This window comes from Schistocerca americana, chromosome 1 (assembly GCF_021461395.2).
Source record: "Schistocerca americana isolate TAMUIC-IGC-003095 chromosome 1, iqSchAmer2.1, whole genome shotgun sequence".
Classification (NCBI taxonomy): Eukaryota; Metazoa; Arthropoda; class Insecta; order Orthoptera; family Acrididae; genus Schistocerca; species Schistocerca americana.
The window spans coordinates 59788641-59814207 of record NC_060119.1 but is presented as its reverse complement, the minus strand read 5'-3'; the positions used below and the strand labels follow the sequence as shown (position 1 = coordinate 59814207).

Below are 25567 nucleotides of genomic sequence, written 5' to 3'. Positions count from 1 at the left end.
AGTATATAACAAATGTATTTGATCCGTTCTTGAAAGAAGCTGAAATTCCCCGGCCTGTAGTAATATTTTTAGATGGGCACTGCTCTCATTTGACACTTCATTTGAGCAGATATTGTAGGGAAAATCAGATCATTCTAGTTGCTCTCCATCCCAATTCTACACACATCTTGCAACCATTAGATGTAGCTGTCTTTGGACCTATGAAAAAAATGTGGAAGAAGATTGTTCAGAAATGGCATTTTGAAAATAATGGCACTGAAATTTCAAAATCTGATGTACCTTCTGTTCTGTCACAAATTATTACAGAACCTAAAATGGTGGCAAATATTCGTGCTGGTTTCAGGGCCACTGGTCTGTTTCCATTTAATGTGAACAACGTAGATTACAGCAAGATAGTTGTTCGTAGTATACCAGCCTCAACCACAGTTCAGACAAATGAGGAACTTCCGAGACATTTCTCATACATAGAAAAGCAAATTGATCCTGTCCTTCTAGATGAGTTCAGAGCAACCAAGAGAAGCAATCATGAGTGGGAAGGAAATCAAGAAGCATTATTACTTTTCAAGTTCTGGAGAAAAATAGCTGATGAGGTTGAAATGCATGGTGCTAGTGGTAACACTGATGACATTCTGACAGATAGCATAGCGCCTCCCTCTGAAGATAATCAAACAGAGAATGTTTCACAAAACGCAGACAGACTTAATCAAAATGTTGATAATATTGACATATTTTCAACACGCAATTCAGATATTCCTTCAACACCCACCAACAGTCTTATTCCTGCAGATATATCAACAACCCTCAACAGTATTTCACTTAATTCAGGTACTCCAATATCCAACCATAGTCCATCTTCAGTGTGTATCCAAGTGACACCATCAAAATCATTAGCAACAGTTTTTGAAAGTGTTATCACTTGACCAGAACCTAAACAACGAGGCACAAAGAGAAAGAAAGAACATACACCCACTGTTGTCACTAGTGACAAGTGGGTGGAATATCATGAACTGAAGGAAAAAGAGAAGCAGGAGAAGGAGCAGGAAAAAAGGAAGAGAGAAGCTATGAAGGAATTAAAGTCCAAAGAGCAGCACTTGGCATTATCTCACGTAAAAAGGGGGAAAACAAGAAACAGACAAGAGTTAAGTGATAGGCCAACAAGGTCTTCCGAGGAACGAGAATGGACGGACAATGGAAGCAGTTTCGATGACTATGTAGAAGAAGATGAAGATGAAATACCATAAAATGTGAAACTATCTTCGAGTGAGAATTTGAAAGTAGGGGACTTTATTTTGGTAAAATTTAGTTTAACAGGAAATAGAAGACCTGCAATTTTAAGTATGTATCTGTAATTTTGAAAGTGCTTTCTGACTCTGAATATGAAATTCAGTGCCTAAAAAGTTCTAATGTGTCAGAAAACTTGTTTCGAATACATTGAAAATGATGTTTCGACTATAACGGGTGAAGATATTTTAGGGAAACTGCCAGATCCAGTCTTGATGCAAGAAGGACGTTCATTAAAAACAAAGTTCCCTGGTTCCATTGATACTCATGAGAAATAAACTTGTGTGGAAATTGATTTAAGTAATTACTGGGACAATTCTTTGCCTAACGAATTTTTTTTTTTCTGTTCATTCAGTTTCTGTACCTTTTACCTATTTGATGTATGTTTGTTGTCTGTTGTCTTATATACTTGTATAAAGCACAAATTACTTTCTGGCACATGGATTGACAATTATTTTAGCCATAGTTTTATTATAATATGAAGTGGCCATAAGTGGGGAAACAACTGGCCATAGGTAGGGTTAACATGGCCAAAATTGGGGAAATGCGCCATTTATTTTTCAATATTTTTTCTGCTTTTGTTAAATAACTTAGAATATTTGTTTCTACATGGTTGTAATGTGTAGACTTTGAAGCAATAGATACGATTTTTTTAAGTAATTTGTATACTTTCTTCCTATACGAAAAATGTGGTGTATCTCGAACTGCCCTTAATGTGGCCATAACTGGGGCCTCGACCCTACTTCTTAGTCTCAAATAGTTACTTGCAACTGATGTTCTATATAGTCAGATTGCTTTTAAACATGTGGGGCTGTCTCCGTGCCTTCATTCGTAGGTTAAAGATTATTTTTTGATGCCCCATCAACAACATTATTAGAAATGGAGCACAAACTCGGGTTGGAAAAAATGGAGAAAGAAATCAGCCATGTACTTTCTGAGGACCCTTCCCAGCAGATCTCTTAAGTGATGTGAGGAAGCCATAGAAAACCTAAATCTCGATGGCAAGGTGGATATTTGAACCAATACCCTCCTGAATGTGACGCCGGTATGCCAACTACTGCACCACCTTGTTCCATTGTTCCCAGTCACTGAAATACTGAAGCAACCTGTGGAGTTTGGACTGCAATATCTCCTGGGATTCTCCACCAATTTGGCAGTTTGACTTCGACTTACTCACATTGATTAGCCCAAAAATTACTGCTAACATCTGCAGATAACAAGTATGTTAACACTCCTGGCCAAACTCTCGCTGCCAAATCAACTTCAAGTCTCAAAAGTAGCTGCTATTTTCCCACTACTGGTTTGTGTTAGCAATAATGGCAATCACTGCATCACTATAAATCATTCTTTAGCCTAAGTAAAGTGTGGCAAAAAGACTGGAAAACAACTCCAGCATTCCTTGCATTGACCTCTGTCACCACAAAATTTAAAAACAGTGTATTTCATTAATTAAAATAAATAAGCAAAAATGATAATGCATAACTAACACAGACTACTCTGAATGTCTCAGAAATATTTCATTTCATATAAGTGGTACAAAAAATTTACATACGTCTAGTTTTACTGAAGACAATAGCTGGTATACACTGGGCCACATGAGCAGAGAGAACGGCGTGTGGCTGTATATTCATGCCAAGTGCTTATGAAAGAGTGGTCTAGAGTTGATAACCCTCCAGATATGTCAGGGCAAGGCAAAGTCATTATCTAATAATAAAAAATAATAATAAAAAAAACTCCACAAGGCATTCACTTTCGGTGTAGCACCTAGTACTTCTTTTGTTATACTGAAGGTGCGGGTTACAGTGATGCCACTGTGTCCACTCCTGTTTTGTGTTTATGCAGTCAACACGTTCCACTGCTTACCGTTAATCATCATTTGCAATCCGTAGCGTGTGAGAATTGAAGTACTTGGAATATCGTTTATTTCCGAATTACAATTTGTAAACTACTTACAAACACTGTGCTTGCATTGTGTCCTACAGATAAGAGGTTGTCACGGGAGTTACCAATGATATGTCGTTCAATCAAGAACTGTCCGATTGTATCGTAAAGGTAACATTTACAAATATCCTCGCTACAGTTACCACACTGAAGAAAAAGAATTCTTAATTACACCACAATGTCTTAATCCCATTATATGACAAGCACGCGGCATGATGGTTATGCTAGAAGATCGAATCGCTGATGCACTCATTTCACTATGGGAAAATATTCATTTATCGCCGCATTAGGTGGAGAGGAAGAAATTTTGAATTCGAAGGTGGTACACGCAATCCTACAGGATAATGGAAACCGTCTCTTTATAATTCAAAGTATATATTTTATGCACCACCGAAAAGGCTGAGATTACTTCATCGCAAGCTAAATTATAAACAATTTGTCATTCGTGCATTCGTAAATAACATTTCATTAAGCATGTCAAAAGAAAGGAACTAATAGCTGCTGACACACCAACACAACTACCTGAAAAGGAAACCAATGAAAAATTGTTTATTGTTGACAACACAAACTACACACCTCTAGAATAAAACGTTATCTAAAACTCATAGCACATCCTTAAACCAAAGTGTCTTCTTCCTATGAGGAAACTCGACGTGTCAAATCACAACAAAACATTAAATGTCGGTGCATCACGTAACCACCACAACATCACGTAACCACCACAAACACTACCGGTACGGCACCTGCCAAAGATCACTGCTCCCACCTTGCTGTACCTTTGGACAAAGATAACAAATTGTTTTGATATACTCAAGGAGACAACGACAATAAACATAACATCGACGAAATCGTGCAAGGTTCATTGTGTGTTTGTGTTGCTTGCCAAGTAACGTAATATGAAATATTACGTTTTCTTTTTTGTTTGTTTATTTATTCACAATTCGCGTGGACTGCACGTAAAAGGTACCTGGAACACAAAAGAATATTTCAAATTCCTAGTGAAATATGGCATTCAGAAAACCGATATGCATAACCAAAGAGACACTTCAGGTTATATATTTGGGAACATTACTTCAAAAAATAATTTTTCTAACCCGGTGACGTTAGCTGTACTTGACAGAAACTACTTTTTAGAATATTATGGAAACAGATCAATTGAAAATAAAGATGTAGCTTGTACTAGGATGTTTAATAAAATTAATAAATCAGCCTTCGATTCTGTGTGCAATAACGACGGAAAGAATGATTTTCTCCGGAAAGTACCTTGTCCGGAAAACAGCTTGTGTAAGGATGAAGATGCACCGTGGAATGTCATAAAAGGAAATCAGCTGACGTTCGTTATAGAGGATCTCAAACAGCCAAGGTAGGCTTATGTATGGATTCATTCGTTATCCTTATAACCATTTCATAGTAAATTAGACTGAACTATATTAGATTCAGTGCCATGGGGTATATGTATATAACGTTCATCTGTTTCTTCCTGCTCTTTCATATCACAGTAATCCTTCAAACTCATTACAAAACTTTCTGCACTGCTAAAAGGTAAACAGACTGCATTCATTTCTCATGTAATCTGTAATTACGGCTGTCAATCTTACTGCTGATGTGTGATGTACACCCTTAAGAAGCAGTAAGTTATATGGAGTTTTATGATGGCCCTAATTTGTCCATTCATTATCATTTGTTAAATTACCTTATTTATGTTGAATTTAATTACTTGGAAGCTGTTATAGGTAAGCAAGAAAGCTAATGTGCCATTTATAGAGCAGAAAGTATTAAATGCTGTTGGACTTTCCAAACTAAGTTTTAGGGAAATAGAAGTTACATCTGTTAATATTGCCAATGATAACTCAGTATTAGGGTTTGTTCATTTTGTTTTTATTTATCACTTGGCCCAGTCAATCTTTTTGGTACATTTTTTTATACATCTAAAGAGTGTTAATACAGAATGTTCTTAATGGCGCTCTTTCATGAAATGCATTTTCAGTGCTATTCTGTTCTTGGTAATCTGTTCCATGTACATAGTATTGATCCAGGTGCCAACACATGCAGAATGTCTTTGAAACATACGTTTTAGTAGATGTCATATGGGCTTTGTGTCAGGCTGTGCTTCCCTGTGGAGTGAAAAACATGAGAAATGGCTTTTGTTGGCTACAGTTCTACTAGTTAAAAACTTAATGCTGTATTTCTGTACTTGTATTAGGCCTATCACAAATGAAAAATTATGCTTCATTATCAATGGCATTTGGAACAAGTACTTTCTTCCTGCTAAAATTTGTCAAAACTGACATTTTTGAAACTGTGGCTGTGCACAAAATACAAGCTGATTCTTGCAGAGAAGAAAACATCAACCAGCCACTGTTCATAACATAAATAGTGCCATTACTTGTTTCGAACCAACAGTTTCAAACCAACAGGTTCGTCTTCAAACAGCTGTTCATGTTTATATTGTGTTTATTATTGTTTACAATGGTTATTGGGAAAAAAAACACAGCCATCACCTGTTCAACAACAAATGTACTATAAATGTGAACAGCCATCTGAAGATGAAACTTTCGGTTCAAAACCGGCAAAGGTACTATTTGTGTAAATAAATAACAGTGTTAACAGTGGCTGGCTGCTAATTTTTTCTTTTTCAGTTTCCTGGCGTGGTATGTTCTTAATAAGATATTTATGCTCTTATTTGTTTAAACATAATTTTTTTGTGAGCTTCAGAATTTTGTGGTATCAGAACACCTCAGTATTTGTGGATACAAATCAGTTAGGTACAAGTAGAGATACACTGTTTTTTCCTTCTCATGTCAAATATCAGATTTGGCGCTTAAAATGTTTTCCATGTCCACTCTTCATATCGTATAGGACAATTCACAGGTAATGCAATTAATTAATAATTACATTAGTTAGTAAGTGAGACTACAAGTTCAACACAAACAAGTACATAATAATATAACATAGGCCTAATATAAAGTGTCATAACACAAAATGATAATATAATTGGGCTAACAATATTTTGTAAATCAGATTTACTTAATCCAGAAACAGAGCAAAAGAAGTGGCCAAATGTGAACTGTTCTACTTTCAAATGACTCACGCGAATGTAGCTGGATAACATTATTTCAACAAGCATTTTTAAAACAAAACTGGCAGCTTTGCCTTTTATTTTTTTTAAATGTGGAATTCCCCAAAAAATAATTCTTTATGTAAGTAGAGACTGCAGTTCCATGGTAATTTGTATTTTTAGTGTGACAGTTAACAGCATATGTAAGTGTACTCAGCTTTTTATTTGGGTTTTTAATGTGGATCTCCCACTTCAGATTCTTTTGTACACATAAGCCTAAACATTTTGTGCCACCCTCATTTCAGACATTTCTCCCCTTGATTATGAAAACAGGATTATTGTGAAGTTTTTGTATAGTGTGGAAGTTAAGTGCACCTTTTATTTTCAGAGTTTATGATAAGTCTGTTGTGAAACGTATTGCTAAACTTTGCAGTGTTGATGTCACAGTTCCCTGCAGATTCCCTCTTTGTGTGATCAAATTAGAATATCAGTGACATCTATAAAGTTATTTTTTCAGGCAAATCATTTATATACAGCAGAAGTAGGACAGGTCACAGAACTGACTGTTGAGGCACTTCACAATAGAATCCCCCCCCACATTACTGCAATAATCAGAAGTGCTGTGTGTTACTGTATCTTTATATTTTATTCCTGTTGATGATCTCTGAGGCGTGGCTGTATCTATCCTTTAGACTTGTCTCTTGTTCTGTAATTACTTAATTTATGCAAGAGATTTTCGTGATCAATATAACATCAAATACGGAAATACAGAAGCATTTGATTCCGCCCATCTACTTTCACCCATGATGTCACAAATATGGCGGAAACAACCATACACTACAGCTCTAATATGGTGCCTATGACGTCATTACATAACCATGACCACGAACACGAAAATATATTGAGATACCAACACACACACATTCCACAAAAAATCTAATGAAACTAACGGGACAAGCGTGGGAAATTGGGGGTTTTTGGGTGGGGACAAAGTAAATATAAACAAATTTAGACACACACCACCACACCAAACCACACAAAATGCCAAAAAATACTGACAACACAAAACTCCCCAAATTCCACTAAACACAATATCCTCCGGAATCGTACACTTCCCTTGACCTATATAGCCCAACAGCAGCTCCTGATCCCACAAATTTGAATCGAACACTTCCTTTGACCTATATAGCTCAACAGCTGCTCCCGATTCCACAAATAACACTTCCCTTGACCTATATAGCTCAACAGCAGCTCACGATCCCACAAATTGGAATCGAAAACTTCCCTTGACCTATATAGCACAACAGCAACTCCCGATACTCGAAGACCTATATAGGTCAACAGAAACTACCGACACCAAATCATAAAACCCAAAACTACAACCACGTCCGCAATCATCACTACCTCAAAAAACACAACAAACCAACGAAATTGGAATCGAACACTTCCCTTGACCTGTTATCCTTACGACATCTCCACCTGGTCTGAGACGCCTGAACTTTAGTAAGCCTCATTTCTTTACGACACACTGAACACTTCACGACTTCATCCAAAAATCCGAATAGTTGAAGAAATTTTATTAGAGACAACACAGTGTCCCCCATCATTGCCCACAGCCAAAAACTGTTGACCTTGTCAGCCACATCCGTACCTACCAAAGACATAAAAAAAGCAATTTACCAAAATTCACACACAACGAACAGAAAAAAACTACAATGACGTCAACATAACAAAACCAAAACCGTTAACTCACTGAAAAATATTCCGCTGAAAGCACAGTCAATACCGATACCACACATGTGCATTGCTACCATGCAAATGAACCCCATACGCCACGTAACACGCTACCCATAAACACACCACCAGAGAGAAACACCGATCGCAACAATACACCACCTACAAACACGCCACACACGCAGACTAATCTGAAAACGTCACCTAACACACAACACATAAACATACCATCAGAGAGCACCACCGATGTCATCAAAATTACACCTACAAACACACCAGTCTCACAAACTAAATTCCGCGCCGTTGTAATGTCACACACCAAAACAGCCTTACATCACAGGTCAAAGCCAATGGGTGGGATCGGACACTTTGGTCGGCTAAACTCAAGATACTAAACTCAATATATAAGCCAGTGGATGTTGTTTTTCCTACTGTTGTTACTATTTCTGTTAAAAAGGCAAATATTGCTGACTGGGTTGACCTTTTGGTTTGGAAGCCATGCTGTGCATTATTTATCAACATTTTATATTCATTCATATCTTTCATAGTAAGTAAAGAAATCAAGATTAGTAGTTTGGTTGGAGTATTCATAAAATCTCCCCTTATTTTCACATGATTTTTATCCCTTTTGTGGTCCACAAGTTCTAGAAATCAGAGAATATAAGGGAATTTCAAATGTGTCAGGGGAATTAGGCAAATATCAGGGACATTTGAAAGAAAAAAAAGGTAAAATCTCATTTTTGTCTCAGTGGATGAAGTGGTTTGGTTACTGTGATGTCATGCATGGTCCTGGCTGGATGCAGCTGAGTATGTGTGCCGCTTCCCTACTCCCTCATTCTTACAGCTTCTTGCCTTCCAACCATTCCCCTCAGCTTGAAGTCAGTGCTGCCTCCATTTCTTGCCAGTAGCCTAGCTGCTGCCAATGATAGGCAGGAGGATGTGAGGAGTCGATTGTTTGGATCTGATTCTCAGAGACTGTGGACTCAGTGGCCAGAGACAGCGATCATGTGTACATAAGCTGTGTCTGAGTGATAATGTGAATGTGTGTGCGCTCTCGTTTTCTGACAAAGGCTATGGCTGAAAATTTAGTTGTGAGAGTGTGACTATCTTTTGTACGTGCCTGTCTGTGGCATGTAGAAATCTAGATGTCTTCACAATGAGTTGCTACTTATCCTCATTATTGTTGATTCTCAGAGTATTTGCGCAAGTTATCTGTTGCACGGATTGATCACCGCAGTCTCATTTCATCAACGTGCTCCCTGTGACTCGTGAATAGTTGGCCGCATGAGTGGATTTCCATGACAGGTCAAAACTGCAGGCCATTTCTGCGGGTATCTCTAATGAATCAGGCCTGCCGATGTGACGCCCAATATTTTCCACTAATGTGCAGGTGCTGCCCGTCAGATCTAGTCTCACTGACCTGCCCACAGGCTGGGTCTGTCTGTGTGTGGCATAATGCGGTGGATTTTCTTTATGGACCCAGGACTGCAGTGCTCTTCAACAGGCCAGAGACCACAGGCAATGGATTTCAGGAATTGCGACTGTCTCATCACAAGTACATTGTGCTGTGTGGCATTTTATAGACATTTTATTTGTTCTAGTACATTTTGGCTCTTTGAAAGTTGTTCATATGTTAGAAAGTATGGACGATAAGAATGAAAAAAATTGTCACTGGCAGCTTGTACGCTATGTACTCGTATATTTCTCAAAAGAAAAATCACACAATACTTGTAAAATGAAATGATTGTGTGGCATTGATGACCGGGAGGCCCCATCCAGGGAAGTTTGGTTGCTGGGTTGCAGTGATGCCACATTGGTCAACTTGCGTGTGGGTGATCATGAAATGATGATGAGGACAACATAACACTCTGTCCACGAGTGGAGAAAATATCGAACTGGGGTCTGCTGCATGGTAGACAAGCACGTTATCACTCAGCTAAGCAGATGACACACAATACCACTACATTGGGTAATAACTGACAATAATGAACAAAGTAGAACCAACATTTTGTTGGTGGTCACCTATAAGTTTTACCCAGGCAAATGGGGATCTATCTGGATGGACTTTCTTCCGTAGTTGTTCGTGGGAACACCATGAAGCCTAAGACACCTGTTTCTATTCCCAGTGGTTCAGTTTGGCCATTGGGCAATATTAACACCCAAAATCATGAGGCCTCATGTGGCTAGTTCACTTGAGTCACCTCTCCTGTCAGTGACAGTAATTAAAGTAAATGACCACATTCTGCAGTAGATAATGTTTTTGCTGTCATGAAACGTGTGGATGGGTCTTTTGAGAAATTGTCACTATTTTATATCCATAGAGCTCTCAAGGTACTTGCAGGGCAACTCAAATCGATGAAGAGGCTGTGGAATGGTACTCTCCTTCTGGAAACTATGAAGGCTACCCAAGTACAGAAGCTGTTGAATGACAAGCTACATGGAAAATATCCCATCAGCAGTGAGCTGCTTGCTGAGTTAAACATCATGAAAAGCGATGTAACATGCTGGGACATTGTGGATATGGATACAAAACAATTGCATCTGAAGTGGGAAAGTGTAAGGCTGATTCAAGTCCAGAAAGTTATGAAAAGGGTTGATAGTGAGCTTCAAAAGTCAGTATCATTTATCCTGCTGTTCAGTCTGCTGAAGCTGCCTGAGTATATTGTAACAGGCATTCTCTGCCTTAAGGGCAGACCTTATGCCCCAAATCCAATGTGCTGCTTCAAGTGACAATGCTTCGGTCATACCACTATGGGTTGTAATGGTCTGGCAACGTGTGGATGATGTGCTAACATGGGACACAAGCAATGTTCTCAATGCACTGCCCCACCTGGGTGTGTTAATTGTTCCCATGCCCCTATAGTTAGGAACAAGGACTATACTGCCTTTGCTGAAGAGAAAGAATATTCAGGAAATTAAAAGTCACCCAATGTATCTTTTACACTGACGTGAAGAAAGAATGTAAGGCCTCTGAGCCACAAAGTTTTGTTAAGTCTTTTGCTTCAACATTGAAGCAGGTCGCCCAGAAGGTCAGTGTTAGTACTCAGGCTGTAGCAATTGAGCAGAGAACATCAACCTGCACCTGTAAATGCAGTTGCCAGCCTGCACCACTGGTCTTGCAGCCTAGTCTTCCTATCACTGAAACATTGAAAGTTACTGAACATAGTGTAAGTATAGACAGCAAAACCCTCACAGGAGACATAGGAAGAAAGCTATCTGCTCCAAAGCCATCGGATGGATCTAATGACGACCATACCATCGCTGGTACGGATGGCGGCATTGTCGTAAGGGAACCAGTGAGTTCCCCAAGTGACCCACCCCACCTCTCCCTCCATTGCAGTCTCGCTACCATGGAGGAACAGGAAGGAAAAGAAGATGGAGTGAACCCTTACTGTTAAAACGACTTCCATACTGCAGTGGAACTTCAATGGTTTCAGGATACATGTGGAGGAACTCTGTCCGTTAACTCAGGGTAGATCAGTGAGTCTTATCTTCAAGAGACATATTTTAAATCCTCTGATGCTCCTGAGCTACATGGCTATGTTGTCAACAAGGAGGACAACCTCAGTGGAGAGAGAGCTAAAGGAGAAGTGTCCATTTTTTACAACAATGTCTACCACTCCTCGCTTCTCTCCCTCATAACCAGCCTTGCAAGCAAGTGCTCTATTGGTTCACGTACATCATCAGTTGAAGGTATGTTCACTGTACTTGCCCCCACATGAAGTCTTTGATAAAGAGCCTCTCTGTGACCTACTTACTCAGCTCCCCACCCTTTTACCTTCTGTGGCAATTTGAATGCACATAATGTGCTTTGGGGCTCTGTCACATGCATGTTGTTGAACATGGAGCAGAACATGCGCTTCATCGAGGTTATTCACTGCCGTAGATCCTCGCACACACCGCTCAGTGGGAAGCAGTTGATGATTTGTACTCAAGTCATCAATTCCCAATCTAGATTCATCTGCCAGACTGAGTGGTACCAGAAAGACATTCACTTTGTATGGCAGACTGGACACTTAACAGCCAAATCGCTGTGTTTGAACACTGCAACAGTGTCCAGGAATGGATGGTTTGTGTTACCCATGTCATTCACTGTGTTGCTAAAGCATCATTCCACAGTCTTCAGGCCTGCTGAAAAGGCAAGCTGTCCCTTGGTGGAATGACAAATGCTGCACTGCAATCCAGTCCAGGCGGCTGGCTCTCCATCGGTTCAAATGCCAGCCATCTAGAGAGGACCTCGTAGCATTTGGATAGTAAGGGAAAAAATATGACTGAATTATTAGGGAAAACAAAAGAGGCCAGGAAATAGTGCCACTAAAAGTATAGTTGCATGGGAGGCCATGAGGAAAATTTTTGAGAGAGGAGGGTGTGACCAGTGGCTGCTGTAATGAGAATGGAAGTCTCCAAACCCCTCTACAAGACATTTCTCAGACTATGGTGGCCTATTTTGCTACAGTTACCGCCACAACCCATCAGGATCCAGTTTACTGGCACCACATAGTGTGTGCTTATAGGAGCAGTTGGGCCTTCTGCTACACTACTGATGAAGAATACAAGTGCTCCTTTTCCGTCTGGAAGCTAGATTCTCCACTGTCTGCGGCTTGCCACAACAGGATCCTTTATAGTATGCTGTGGCACCTATCAGGGCGGAGCAAAGAAATCCTCCTAACCCTTTTTAATGTCACTTGAGCATAAGGTTACTTTCCCTACTTGTGGTGAGAGGCAGTTTTAATTCCTCTTTCAAAACCTGGAAAAGACTGCACATGCCTAAGAAGTTATCATAATGTTGCCCTCACTAACTGTGTGGATGGTCAACCGCCACCTTGTCTGAATCTTAGAATCCAGGCGGCTTCTTAGTCGCTTTCAGTACGGGTTCAGGACATATTGCTCCACCTTTGATAAACTGGCCTTCTCGAAGACAGCTATACAACAGGCTTTCCTGCACCGTCATGTTCTGGGTATATTTCTTCATATCAAGAAGGCCTACGATACTATTTGGAGGCGTCTTATCATCAGGCAGTTCCATGAACAGAGTTTTTGTGGATATCTCCCCATTTTTATGTGGTCCTTCATCTCTCCAGGGTGTTTCCAAAATCAAGTTGGTGACATGACTGCATTGAGCGTGAGAACAGTGTCCCTCAAGGTAGTATTTTAAGTGTGACTTTCTTTGGCATAGCTATTAATAGTGTTACATCAGATGTTAAATGTCCTGTACAGTGTTATTTGTGTGTGGATGACTTCTTTGTCTTTTCTTCCTCTTCAAGCCTTGCAACGACAACACATCAGATGCAACTCACTCTTCAGCAGTTGGATGAATGGGCAGAGTAGAGGGGTGTTAAGTTTTCAGCCGAGAAGTCTGTGTAATTTCTTTTTAACTGTTCCCATTCTGTTCTCAAGTTCCCTGAGTTGAGGATGAGGGACATTTTTCTTGATTTTAAAGATACGGTTAGGTTTCTGGGCCTATTTTTCTTGAAGCTTACGTGGTGCCACACCTTAAGGACCTGTAAAGATAGTCTCTCAAAGCACTAAGTATTTTAAAATGCCTTAGCCACAATTCATGGGGGGCAGACAGGAGTTGTCTGCTCCAATTTTACAGAGCTTTCTTGCGGTCTTGGATCAATTATGGGCGCATGGTGTATAGGTCTGCAAGACCATCTTATTTAAAGATATTGGACTTAGCGCACAATGAAGGGATTTCACTAGCCCCATACTGAGCCTCTGTGCTGAGGCTGCTGAGCTGCCACTTCACATCAGGTGACAGCTGCTCAGTGTGAGCCAGCCATATAAGATAAGATGCTGTCAATGCCATATACACCTGTGTACCCTACTGTTACTCGGCCTCCAATCGAAAGACTTTTTCATAATCTGTGACAAGCGATGAGGCCCTGTGGGATTCGTGTGGACTGCATGTTAGAGGTGGGTGTGGCGGGTTTTAATGTTTTACACCAAGGTTGGAGCAGATCTCCTCCTTAGCTCCTACAGAGGCCCAGAATTGTTTAAGATTTGATGAATTTGATGGATGATTGCATTTCCAATTTTACATTTCAGTCTCTGTTTTATAATATTTTAGATTTTAGCAAGGCATCATGGTTTTACAGTCGTGTGAGGTTGGTTCCCAACAGGGGACTTTGTTGACTGTTATGTAATTCGTCCAACCCTCTCTTCAGGATTCGTCTTCCCCATACCCATACTGTATTTTCTGTAGAGCTCCATGTGATCCTGAATGCATTGGAGCAGATGAGGCATCTTCAGGGCAAACAGTTTCTCATCTACTCTGATTCTCATAATGCTCTAAAATCATTGCAGCACATGTATTCAGCAGAGAAATTGGTGCAGGTCATGCAGGACCAACTGTACTTCCGACAATGGTGGGGGAGGAAGTGTCATTCTGCTGGGTAACATGGAAATGTGGAAATTTGGAGGAATGAACAGGCCGACAAAGCAGTGAAGGAAGCCCGCAGGGAACATACCATACAGAATGCGCCATTTCCTTCCATGCTGCCATTTCGCTGATGGGTCACAGATCATTGCAGTTATGGGAGGAGAATGGCAGGTAGTGACAGACAATAAGTTGCTGTTGGTGAAGCCAGCTGCCCAGTTATGGAGATCCATGTGCCAGTCACTCTGGCGTGATGAGGCAACCCTGACCCACCTCCACATTGGCCACTGTCCTCTCACATAAGGCTTTTTACTCCAGCGAGAGGAGCCTCCCATCTGTGATGCCTGAAATTTAGGTGGGGGTCTGCCCTCTATTTTACCTGATGATGAGGTGAGTGTGGTGAAGCTTTTAAAATTTTGTGATATGTCTGGATTCTGGCCTAAGATTTTAGTATGTTGCAGACTGTCCGGTTTACACCCCTTTCTTCCATCAATCAGTCAGCCGTACGTATCTGCTTTCTTCTTTTAATTCTTTCCATGTTTTCTCCCTCTTCTACTTTGTGTTGGATTTGACTCAGTGTTTCTCGTAGCGTTTTGTACGTGTGTTTAAGTCTTTCAGGACTCATTTATGTTTTTATACGCGGGTTTTGAGGGTTGAAGAGGACCGTCATTTATAGACACATGAGTTGCTGTCTAATGAGAGTTCAGTTACAGATGTGCTTTTGTTGGAAAACTATAGTAAATCTGTAATTTGATCTTCGGATTGTAAGAAATCACTGTTAAAACCAATCCTGTTATTCTTTGAGGCTTGAAAACAAAGCATGTAGCCTTCCAATTCATTGCTAACCAAAGGTAGAAGGTCTGGCTGTGGTGCTTCCACATTTCTACATTCAGACCCAAGTTCAATTTTCTGTTGGGGTTGTCTCCCATAGTCTTGGAAAGTCCCTTATCAAACCTATGTGGCAGTGTAGAAGAAGATCATTCATGTACTTTATCTACCATTGGTATGCACGGTCCTCTAACCCTGGCAGGAGACCCTCATAAGGTACTTCCAGCTAGGTCAGTGGACTGAGATTTTTTAAGGAGGTGTTATTCCTCTATCACTCACTCTTTATCTTGACTTTTGGCATTCAGAGTGTGGTTTTCCAATGTTCGGCCCAGGTTGGCAAGTAACTATAAAGCCATAAGTTTATGGGTTATAAAATTTACTCCAGCATCATAAAATCAAAATTACAAACTTTTTGTGAACCACTCTTGGAAGAAGAAAAGAATGGGTTCTGGAAAGGTAGATCATGCACTGACGGCTGCTTCACACTGGAGATGCTAACTGAAAAGGAAAGAATTCAACCTGAAAACATATCTGGCATTTACTGATTTTAAGAAATCTTTCAGTACAGCTGAGAGAAAATACTTTGGAAAATCTGGGCAGAAAGTAACACCCTAACACACACCATAAAAAGCAGTTTGGAACATATACAGTCAAAATGTTATTCCACTTATTGGAATGGAAACACATTCACCAAGTGGTTTGACAAGGATGTTGCCTCTCACTGCTCATGTTAAACATATATATATATATATATAAAATTAACAGTGAAAAGGACAGTTGCTACTCACCATACAGCAGAGATGCCAAGTCACAAATAGGCACAACAAAAAGATTGTCAGAAAGTGAGCTGTCAGCCACAAGACCTTTGTTGAAAATCAAACACAACACACACACACACACACACACACACACACACAAAACCACACTTTCTGGCAGCTAAAGCCAGACTGAGAGTAGCAGTGCATCGTGTAGAGTCAACAAGGTGTTTGGGGTAACGAGGAGGCTGAAGCAGGAAGGCAATGGGATAGCAGGATAGGGGTGGGGGATGATAAACTGCTGCTTGTGGGAGTGTGCAGAGACAAGGTGGAGAGAGGGCAGGGGAGCTAGGTGCAGTTGGGAGGTCAGACAGATGGTGGGGTGACGGAAAAGGAGAGAAGTAAAACAACTGGGTGCATTGGTGGAATAGAGGGCAAGTGTAGTGCTGGAATGGGATCAGGGAAGGGGCTGGATGGGTAAGGACAATGACTAACGAAGGTTGAGGCCAGGAGGGTCACACAAACATAGGATATATTCCAGAGAGTGTTCCCACCTGTGCAGTTCAGAAATGCTTGGATTGATGGGAAAGATCCAGATGCCACAGGCTGTGAAGCAGTCACTGAAATGAAGAACATCTTGTTGGGTGACATGCTCAGCAACAGGGTGGTCCAGCTGTTTCTTGGCCACAGTTCGACAGTGGACATTCATGCATACAGACAGCATGTTGATTGTCATGCCCACGTAGAATGCAGAACAGTGGTTGCAGCTTAGCTTGTAGATCACATGACTGGTTTCACAGGTATACCTGCATTTGATGAGATACGTGATGTTTATGACTAGACTAGAGTAGGTGGTGGTGGGCGGATGTATGGGACAGGACTTGTTTCTAGCTGTATTACAGGGATATTAGTCATGAGACAATAGGTTGGGAGCAGAGGTTGTGTAGGGATAGGTGAGGATATTTTGTAGGTTCTGTGGGCGGTAGAATACCTCTGTGGGAGGGGTGGGAAGTATAGTGGGAAGGATACTTTTCATTTCAGGGCACGATGAGAGGTAATCAAAACCCTGGCAGAGAATGTAATTCAATTGCTCCAGCCTTGGGTGATACTGTGTCTTGAAGGGAATGCTCCACTGTGGCCAGACAGTGTGACTTTGGAAGGTTGTGAGTGACTGGAAAGATAAGGCACGGAAGATCTGTTTTTGTTCAAGGTTGGGAGGATAATTACGGTCTGTGAAGGCCCCAGTGAGAACCTTGGTATATTTCGAGTGGGACTGCTCATCACTACAGATGCGATGGCCGCAGGTGGATAGGCTACATGAAGGGGACTCCTTGGTATGGAATGGGTGGTAGCTGCCAAAGTGGAGGTATTATTGGTGGTTGGTAGGTGTGATATAGATAAGAGGTACTGATGGAGCCATCTTTGAGGTGGAGTTCAACGTTGAGGAAGGTGGTTTGTTGGGTTGATCCAGATCATGAAGATGTCATCAGTCAATCTGAACCAGGTGAGGGATTTGGGATTCTGGGTGTTTAGCAAGGATTCCTCTAGATGGTCCATGAATAGGTTGGCATGGGATGGTGCCATGTGGATGCCTGTTGCCATACCCCAGATTTGTTTGTAGGTAATGCCTTCAAAGGAGAAGTAATTGTGGGTGAGGATATAGTTGGTTGTGGCAACTAGGAAGAAGCTTGTTGGTTTGGAATCCATTGGGCATTGGGAATAGTAGTGTTCAATAGGGGTAAGGCTATGGGCATTAGGGATGTTAGTGTAAAGGGAGGTGGCATCAGTAGTGACAAGCAGGGCACCATGTGGTAAAGGAACATGAACTGTGGAGAGTCGGTGGAGGAAATGGTTGGTATCTTTTATATAAGAGGGTAGATTGTCGGTAATAGGATAAAAGTGTTAGTCTATGAGAGTAAAGATTCTCTCAGTGGGGGCATAGTAATTGGCCACAATGGTGCATCCTGGTTTGTTGGTTTTATGGACTTTAGGAGGCATGTAGAAGGTAGGAGTGCAGGGAGTGGTAGGGATGAGGAGACACTGGACATCCTGCTGGATATCTGGTATAGGAATCTGGTATAGGGTCAGTGTAGCAGGGTTTGTAGGTGGATGAATCTGGCAGCTGGCAGAGTCCTTTTGCCAGGTAATCCCTGCAGTTCAGAACAACAGTGGTGGACCCTTTGTCAGCAGGTAGGATTATAAGGTTGGGATCCATTTTTAGGTGGTAGATTGCTGTTCTTTCTGCAGATGTAAGGTTAGTTTGCATGTTGAGGGATTTGGGGAAAATTAACAGGGGTGATTTGGGGGCAGTGGGGGTGGATCACTGTTAGATGGAGAAGTGAACTGAGTTGGTCGTTGGTTGAGTCTTATTGGTAGAGTAGGTGGCGAAAAAGTGTCTCCACTGTAGGGTCAGGGAGAAGGAGAGAACATTTTATATAGGTCCTGCGTGATTGAATTTGGGAATGGGTCAAAAATTGAGGCCTTTGCAAAGGACTGATACTTCTGTGAGGCTAAGGCATTTGGAAGAAAGGTTCATGACTGTGTTTTTGGTCCCTTTAGGTTCTGGATTCTGTGTGGTGGTGGTAGGGAGTTTTGGAGGGTGGGGCAAATGTAGTAGATCTGCGAGACATTGTTTGTCAACTATGAGGGGACATGGGGGAGGTGTTGAGGTTGTTGTAGAGGTGGTTGATTGTGGTAGTCCAATGCAGGAGCAAGAAGCGAACATGGCGGAGAGTTTTTTGAGGTGGCATTGTACATATTGCTCTAGATCCTGGAGGGCAAGAGTTTCAGTGTGAGTTATGGGGTCCAGGCATTCGGGATTGCATAGCAGAGGAATTTTATGGATGGAGAGAAGATATTGCAAGGAGGTTTGTGCCTGATTGATATGGTTTTGTAGGACTTTGTTAGTGAGGGTTCAGAGTTGGCCAAATCTGAGCAGACGGAGTTCATTGTGGAAGGAAGTGTGACAGCAAGAGAGGGGTAATTTGTTGGTAAGGCCATTTTGGGGGATTCCATGAGCCAAGCAACAACGCAGGAACAGTATACGGGAGTGCATTCTGGCCATAGATAAGGAAACTTCTGTATTGACGCAGATGGAAGGAGCAGGGATCCATGATGGTGGCCAAAAATGCATAAAAATGTGCATGTAATGTAGAATTACATCAAACAAAATGCACAAAAATACACCCAACCACGAGGAAAAAAATCACGAAAAGGATGAAGTAAGGGGAAACAAGATGAAATCTTATGGAGTAGGCCGATAGTGAAAGGTGAAAAGCAACTGAAATTGGCATGAAGACACAATGGGATTGAAGAAAAATTAAATAAAAAGATTGTAGTGTGGGCTGAATGTCTGTGGGCAGATAAGTGTGAAAAAGGGGTATTGCAGATGTGATTAGAAGAGGTGAAGTTAATAAGTGCAAACAAGAATAGAGAGGAAAAGGAGTGACGAATGGGGAAGGGGTTGGTTGGATGAGATACTAGTTAGTGTGACACAGGAAAGACATGGGCAATAACACGCAAAAATAAGTGAGAGTGATGCAGGAAGAATGATCAATTAGAAGGTATGGATTAATGATATCGGTGGGACTAACATGGGACATGAGATGCTGCACCAACAATCAGTATGGTCTTGTAGCCATCTGTTGTGCGTGGCCAAGACATTTAATACAGTGTTGTTTGTAAGTAGAGTGTGGAGTGCAGTTTTAAAGGTGACAAGAGAAACACAGGAAAGAGGAGAAAGATGGATAAACACTGAGTATAGTAATGTATTAGAATAACAGAGGAAAACGGCACAGGGTTACGGGAGGGAAGAAAAGCCATGAGGCAAAATCAAAAAATGGGAAATCCATGGTGGAATGTAACATTATTATGAAAAGTATAGTTGCTACTCACCATATAATGGAGATGCCGAGTCGCCAATAGGCACAACAAAAAGACTGTCTGAAAGTGAGCTTTCAGCAAACAAGCCTTTGTTGAAAATAGACAAAAGAAACACAAACACACACACACACACACACACACACAACTCACGCACATGTAGCCACAATCTCTGGCAGCTGAAGCCAGCCTGTGAGCAACAGCACATGGTGAGAGAGGCTACTGAGTGATGGGAGTAAGGAGAGATCTGGGACAGGAAGGGAGAGGCATAACAGGGTAGGGGTGGGGGATGATAAAGTGCTGCTTGTGGGAGCATGCAGGGACGGGGTGGAGAGAGGGTAGGTCAGGTAGGTGTAGTCGGGAGGCTATACGGTGGATGGGGGGAGGGATAGCGGAAAAGGAGGGAAGTAAAAAGACTTGGTGTGTTGGTAGAATAGAGGGCTGTGTAGTGCTGGAATGGGAACAGGGAAGGCGTTAGGTAGGTGAGGTCAATGGGTAATAAAGGTTGAGGCCAGGAGGATTACAGGGATGTTTAAATTATCTGTGAATGGAGACAAAATGCCCATGGCCTCACCTCTGATGGTGTAGGATAAGCCTGGTGGGAAGGATCTTGGACAGGTTGTCTCACATATCAAGGCATGACGATAGGTAATCAAAGCCCTAATGAAGGATATGGGTCAGTTGTTCCAGTCCAGGGGAGTATTGGGTAATGGGGGGGGGGGGGGGGGGAAATTCCTCTGTAACTAGTTCTTGGGGGTGGTAGAAGGATTTGGGGTGTGTGGGGATGTGGCATGGGAAATCTGTTTTCAGGCTATGTGCGGGGGACAGTACCTGTCTGTGAAAGCCTTTATGGTTCTGGGCAAGAGAGCAGCCATCACTTTAATTACGCCATCCCTGGGTGGCTGTGCTTTAGGGGAAGGGATTTTTTTGGTGTGGAAGCGATGGCAACTGTTTAAATGCAGGTACTTTTGGTGGTATAAAATAAGCAACTTTTCTTAAATATCTCACGAATTATTCTTGTCACTAGCTCCCAATTTTAATGGGAATTTTCTAGGGCGTGAAACAGTGGGGAGACTTAAGGGGGGTAGGATGTCAAACGGGCCGACTTGGAGCAGGAGAGCATCACAGGACATTTTAATTTCCGCTGTCTATACTTTTACAAATAAATTCATAAAACTTTGTCAGCTTCACCAGGAAGGATTCAGGATTCATACTCATTGAGGTGAAAGCTCGAAAACACAACAAAATAATTTTTTTAATGTGTGAAATTTCATAATTTTTTCACTTACTAATGGCTGCATTTGTTGCTATAGGTACACTTTTCTTCAGAAGTTAGAGAGATTCTTCGATGAATTTTGCACTGCTATGAATGTGAATTCTGAATCCTTCCTGGTCATGCTGACAAAGTTTTATGAATTTATTTGTAAAAGTATAGACAGTGGAAATTAAAATGTCCTGTGGTGCCTCTCCTGCTCCAAGTCGGCCCGTTTAACGTCCTACCCCCCTTAATTGCAATGCATCACATTTTTATTTAGCATCTTCCCAAAGTATCTGTATTTCTGACTCCTACAAAACAGCATCTACAGAATGACAAGCAAGGCAAAAATTCAATGAAACTTTTTGAAGTACTGCATTAAGTTTTGTTTTAGAGCAACGGGACAGTTCTTAAAGCCGTACTTAATGAATGCATTATAGGAATCTTTGTTTGCAGTTTCAGAGGCAATCTCTTGTTTTCACACATAGACCTCTACAAAAAACAATAAACTCTGCCATATTTTTCGTTGTACTGAATCCGTGTAGATGTTTTTATCCAGTGTTTTTGTGAAGTCCTGCCCCAATGGCTGCCACTTTCAGTACCACTATCATTTTTTGTGAAATTACCAGAAATAGTAACAGGGATTTCATTGTCACAAGCTGCCAAGGATGGATCACTTCTACTGCCACGCGCTGTCGACTCGATATCACCATCACAATTACCAGTTGAAGTCCTTTTGTATTTCACTATATACTCATCCATTTTAACGATTTTGACATGCAAGGCACAAAGACACAATATAATTCCAAGCACAGATGACACATTTCAAATACGAGGGCAGTTCAATAAGTAATGCAACACATTTTTTTCTGAAACAGGGGTTGTTTTATTCAGCATTGAAATACACCAGGTTATTCCCCAATCTTTTAGCTACACAACACTATTTTTCAACGTAATCTCCATTCAGTGCTACGGCCTTACGCCACCTTGAAATGAGGGCCTGTATGCCTGCACGGTACCATTCCACTGGTCGATGTCGGAGCCAGCGTCGTACTGCATCAATAACTTCTTCATCATCCGCGTAGTGCTTCCCACGGATTGCGTCCTTCATTGGGCCAAACATATGGAAATCCGACGGTGCGAGATCGGGGCTGTAGGGTGCATGAGGAAGAACAGTCCACTGAAGTTTTGTGAGCTCCTCTCGGGTGCGAAGACTTGTGTGAGGTCTTGCGTTGTCATGAAGAAGGAGAAGTTCGTTCAGATTTTTGTACCTACGAACACGCTGAAGTCGTTTCTTCAATTTCTGAAGAGTAGCACAATACACTTCAGAGTTGATCGTTTGACCATGGGGAAGGACATCGAACAGAATAACCCCTTCAGCATCCCAGAAGACTGTAACCATGACTTTACCGGCTGAGGGTATGGCTTTAAACTTTTTCTTGGTAGGGGAGTGGGTGTGGCGCCACTCCATTGATTGCCGTTTTGTTTCAGGTTCGAAGTGATGAACCCATGTTTCATCGCCTGTAACAATCTTTGACAAGAAATTGTCACCCTCAGTCACATGACGAGCAAGCAATTCCGCACAGATGGTTCTCCTTTGCTCTTTATGATGTTCGGTTAGACAACGAGGGACCCAGCGGAAACAAACCTTTGAATATCCCAACTGGTGAACAATTGTGACAGCACTACCAACAGAGATGTCAAGTTGAGCACTGAGTCGTTTGATGGTGATCCGTCGATCATCTCGAACGAGTGTGTTCGCACGCTCCGCCATTGCAGGAGTCACAGCTGTGCACGGCCGGCCCGCACGCGGGAGATCAGTCAGTCTTGCTTGACCTTGCGGCGATGATGACACACGCTTTGCCCAACGACTCACCGTGCTTTTCTCCACTGCCAGATCACCGTACACATTCTGCAAGCGCCTATGAATATCTGAGATGCCCTGGTTTTCCGGCAAAAGAAACTCGATCACTGCCCGTTGTTTGCAACGCACATCCGTTACAGACGCCATTTTAACAGCTCCGTACAGCGCTGCCACCTGTCGGAAGTCAATGAAACTATACGAGACGAAGCGGGAATGTTTGAAAATATTCCACAAGAAATGTCCGGTTTTTTCAACCAAAATTGGCCGAGAAAAAAGAAATGTGTTGCATTACTTATTGAACAGCCCTCGTAGATCACAAACTAACGTTTAGTGGTGTGCACATTCTGACTTCGGACTACTTCGTTGTTTGTTCACTTGTTGAAGTCTGGAAATTCAAATTCAGGATAAGTTACAGTACATCCAACAGGATTCTCAAGGGGGGAAAAAAATCTCTCACTGCCTGTTGTGTTTCGTGATTGTTGCAGAGCCGCAAATTCAACCACAAAGAACTTCGCTAAGTTGTTTTAAGTACTGTCCATTTACTGAATGTTTTAGTTAGGAGAGATGGGGCACTCTTCACAGCAGGTATGTTGGCTCACTAGTAACATATGTGGCTGTATCAAAAGGTTATATTAAAAGAAACTGCTATTTAAATTCATACTTCACAGTATAAATGTTCACATCATAGCATACTCAACCGGCTTCATTTCTAGTTATTTAATACAATAATAATAATAATAATGATAATAATAATAATTACAGGTTACCGCCTTCAGTTTATGTTATTGATTTAAAAAGTGGCATTCCCTTAATATTTGAATTTTTTTTTTTTTTTTTTAGAAAATGGTCACTTCACTGATATGCTATATGTCAATGTGGATTTTAATTCCTACAAATTCAGTTAGCCATTTGTTTTAAAATAACCTTTTTACAGTGCTGTATTACAAAAACCAGCTACCTATCAATGTGGTGAGCAAGTCAATTTTAACAGTAATGTAAAGAAAAAATAACACTGCAGTTTTCAATGAGGACCGCTGTGCATACTCACTCAAATTTTGGGGATTGCTTGAGCAACCAATCATACCTACGTAGCCTATGCAGCATGACACTGCACTTTAGTAACAGGATGTGTCATTTTGTTTTGGTTTCTCTAATGACAAGCTGTGCTACTGTAGTATGGGGATTTCATTGTGTGCCATAAGTGCAGGCATTTATCTACAAACCAATAACCAAACCAAAATTAATTATGTAATATTATTTTTTGAGGTCACACTTGAAACTTTATGACTTACCCTCGTATGTTGCATTGATAGTGTGTGTGTTTTTGTTTGTACGTTTCACCTTTATGTTTCATATTTGTATTTTGTTCACAATACATCATTTAATTTGTGTATGTTCACATCCTAATGTTCATTTGATTTTGCTTGGAACATGTTATTTACTTGATCTGGTGGAGACGGCACTGCAGTGTGGACCTGGTGGAGCAGCGATGCAGTGTTTCAGGGAGGGGATTGGACTAGCTCAGATTGTATTGCGTGCTAGACTCATACACATCTGGTGTAGGTGATGATTCGTATAATATGATTTGTTGGTTTTTGCAATTTTTTTAAAATTTATATATTTTCATATATTAGTAGATGTATTTAAAATTGTAAAAACCCATGCCTTCCTTTTAGAACTATTATTTTCTTGCTAAGGGAAAGGGAGAGGCTTAAGTTGGGAAGAAAGATTAGAAAGAAGGGCTTGCTCACTCAGACTCAGGTTGATGGGGATGCACTTGACAAGTACGTTTATAGATGTAGATATTACAAAACTGTTGGAAATTTGTTAATTGATTACATTAAAGATTTACATGTTTTTGTTTTCAGATTTTGGTACATCAGTCTAGTTGCATGCTATCGTAATTTGACAACTTGTACCTGGCATCACTTTCCAGAAGAAGCTGAACTGGAATACGACTTATGGCTTGTCAATGGAAATCCCAATGTCACTGGATTTACTTCCCTGGTGTACCAGTTCTCTTTTGACAAACAGGTTTGTGTACTTGACTGAGAATTAAGCTCTATTCATTAACATCCTTGATTGCCATGCAACATTTCACTAGTATTAATAATTTATTCATCCAGTGATAATTTTTGTGATGATGTAGGATCGATCATTCATCTTATTATGAGGGAGACATAAATCATATATACAGACATATGGATATGTTTACTCATATTTAATTATGGGAGGACAGATGGTGTGTCACTGATTATTAAAGGATGACGCTGACATCTGCATGGTGTGAATTGCAAAAACCTAAACCAGGAGGGCCAGACAGTGTGTGAGCCTGCGGTCTCCTGAAAGTGAGGGCAATGTCTCACCACATGCACTACATCATTCATTTACACCTAACACAACAATTGTCTTACTTTTGTGCATACTACGAACAACATAGCTTAATAACATGTTCCTTCAGTCTCTCCACACTTTTCACTGCACGTATCATACACACTTACCAATAACCTTAGGACCAAGGCCGTGCTGAGTAACAGAGCCAACATCCAGTCATGTTGAACTCAGAAAATATATGAGACATTAGTATTATTCA

General features: G+C 41.1%; 2 protein-coding genes across 9 annotated transcripts in view; one reads left to right on the top strand and one right to left on the bottom strand.

The window, feature by feature from the left end:
- Nucleotides 1-3972, bottom strand: part of LOC124547844 (cytochrome c oxidase assembly protein COX15 homolog) — an 89420-nt gene extending 85448 nt beyond the window's left edge. For 4 of the 8 annotated variants that reach the window (XM_047125137.1, XM_047125136.1, XM_047125141.1 and 1 more), the window contains exon 1: nucleotides 3799-3972. The gene's annotated coding sequence lies outside the window, so the exon portion shown is untranslated. Of the gene's footprint in view, nucleotides 1-2833; nucleotides 2981-3798 lie in introns of those variants that run through there. The other 4 variants (XM_047125134.1, XM_047125140.1, XM_047125138.1 and 1 more) reach the window with 4 other exon arrangements.
- Nucleotides 3130-25567, top strand: part of LOC124547828 (integral membrane protein GPR180) — a 65258-nt gene continuing 42820 nt past the window's right edge. The window contains exons 1-2 of the mRNA XM_047125133.1: nucleotides 3130-4585; nucleotides 24843-25008. Of these exons, the coding sequence (XP_046981089.1) occupies nucleotides 4119-4585; nucleotides 24843-25008 (633 nt within the window). The 5' untranslated portion in view covers nucleotides 3130-4118. The remainder of the gene's footprint in view (nucleotides 4586-24842; nucleotides 25009-25567) is intronic.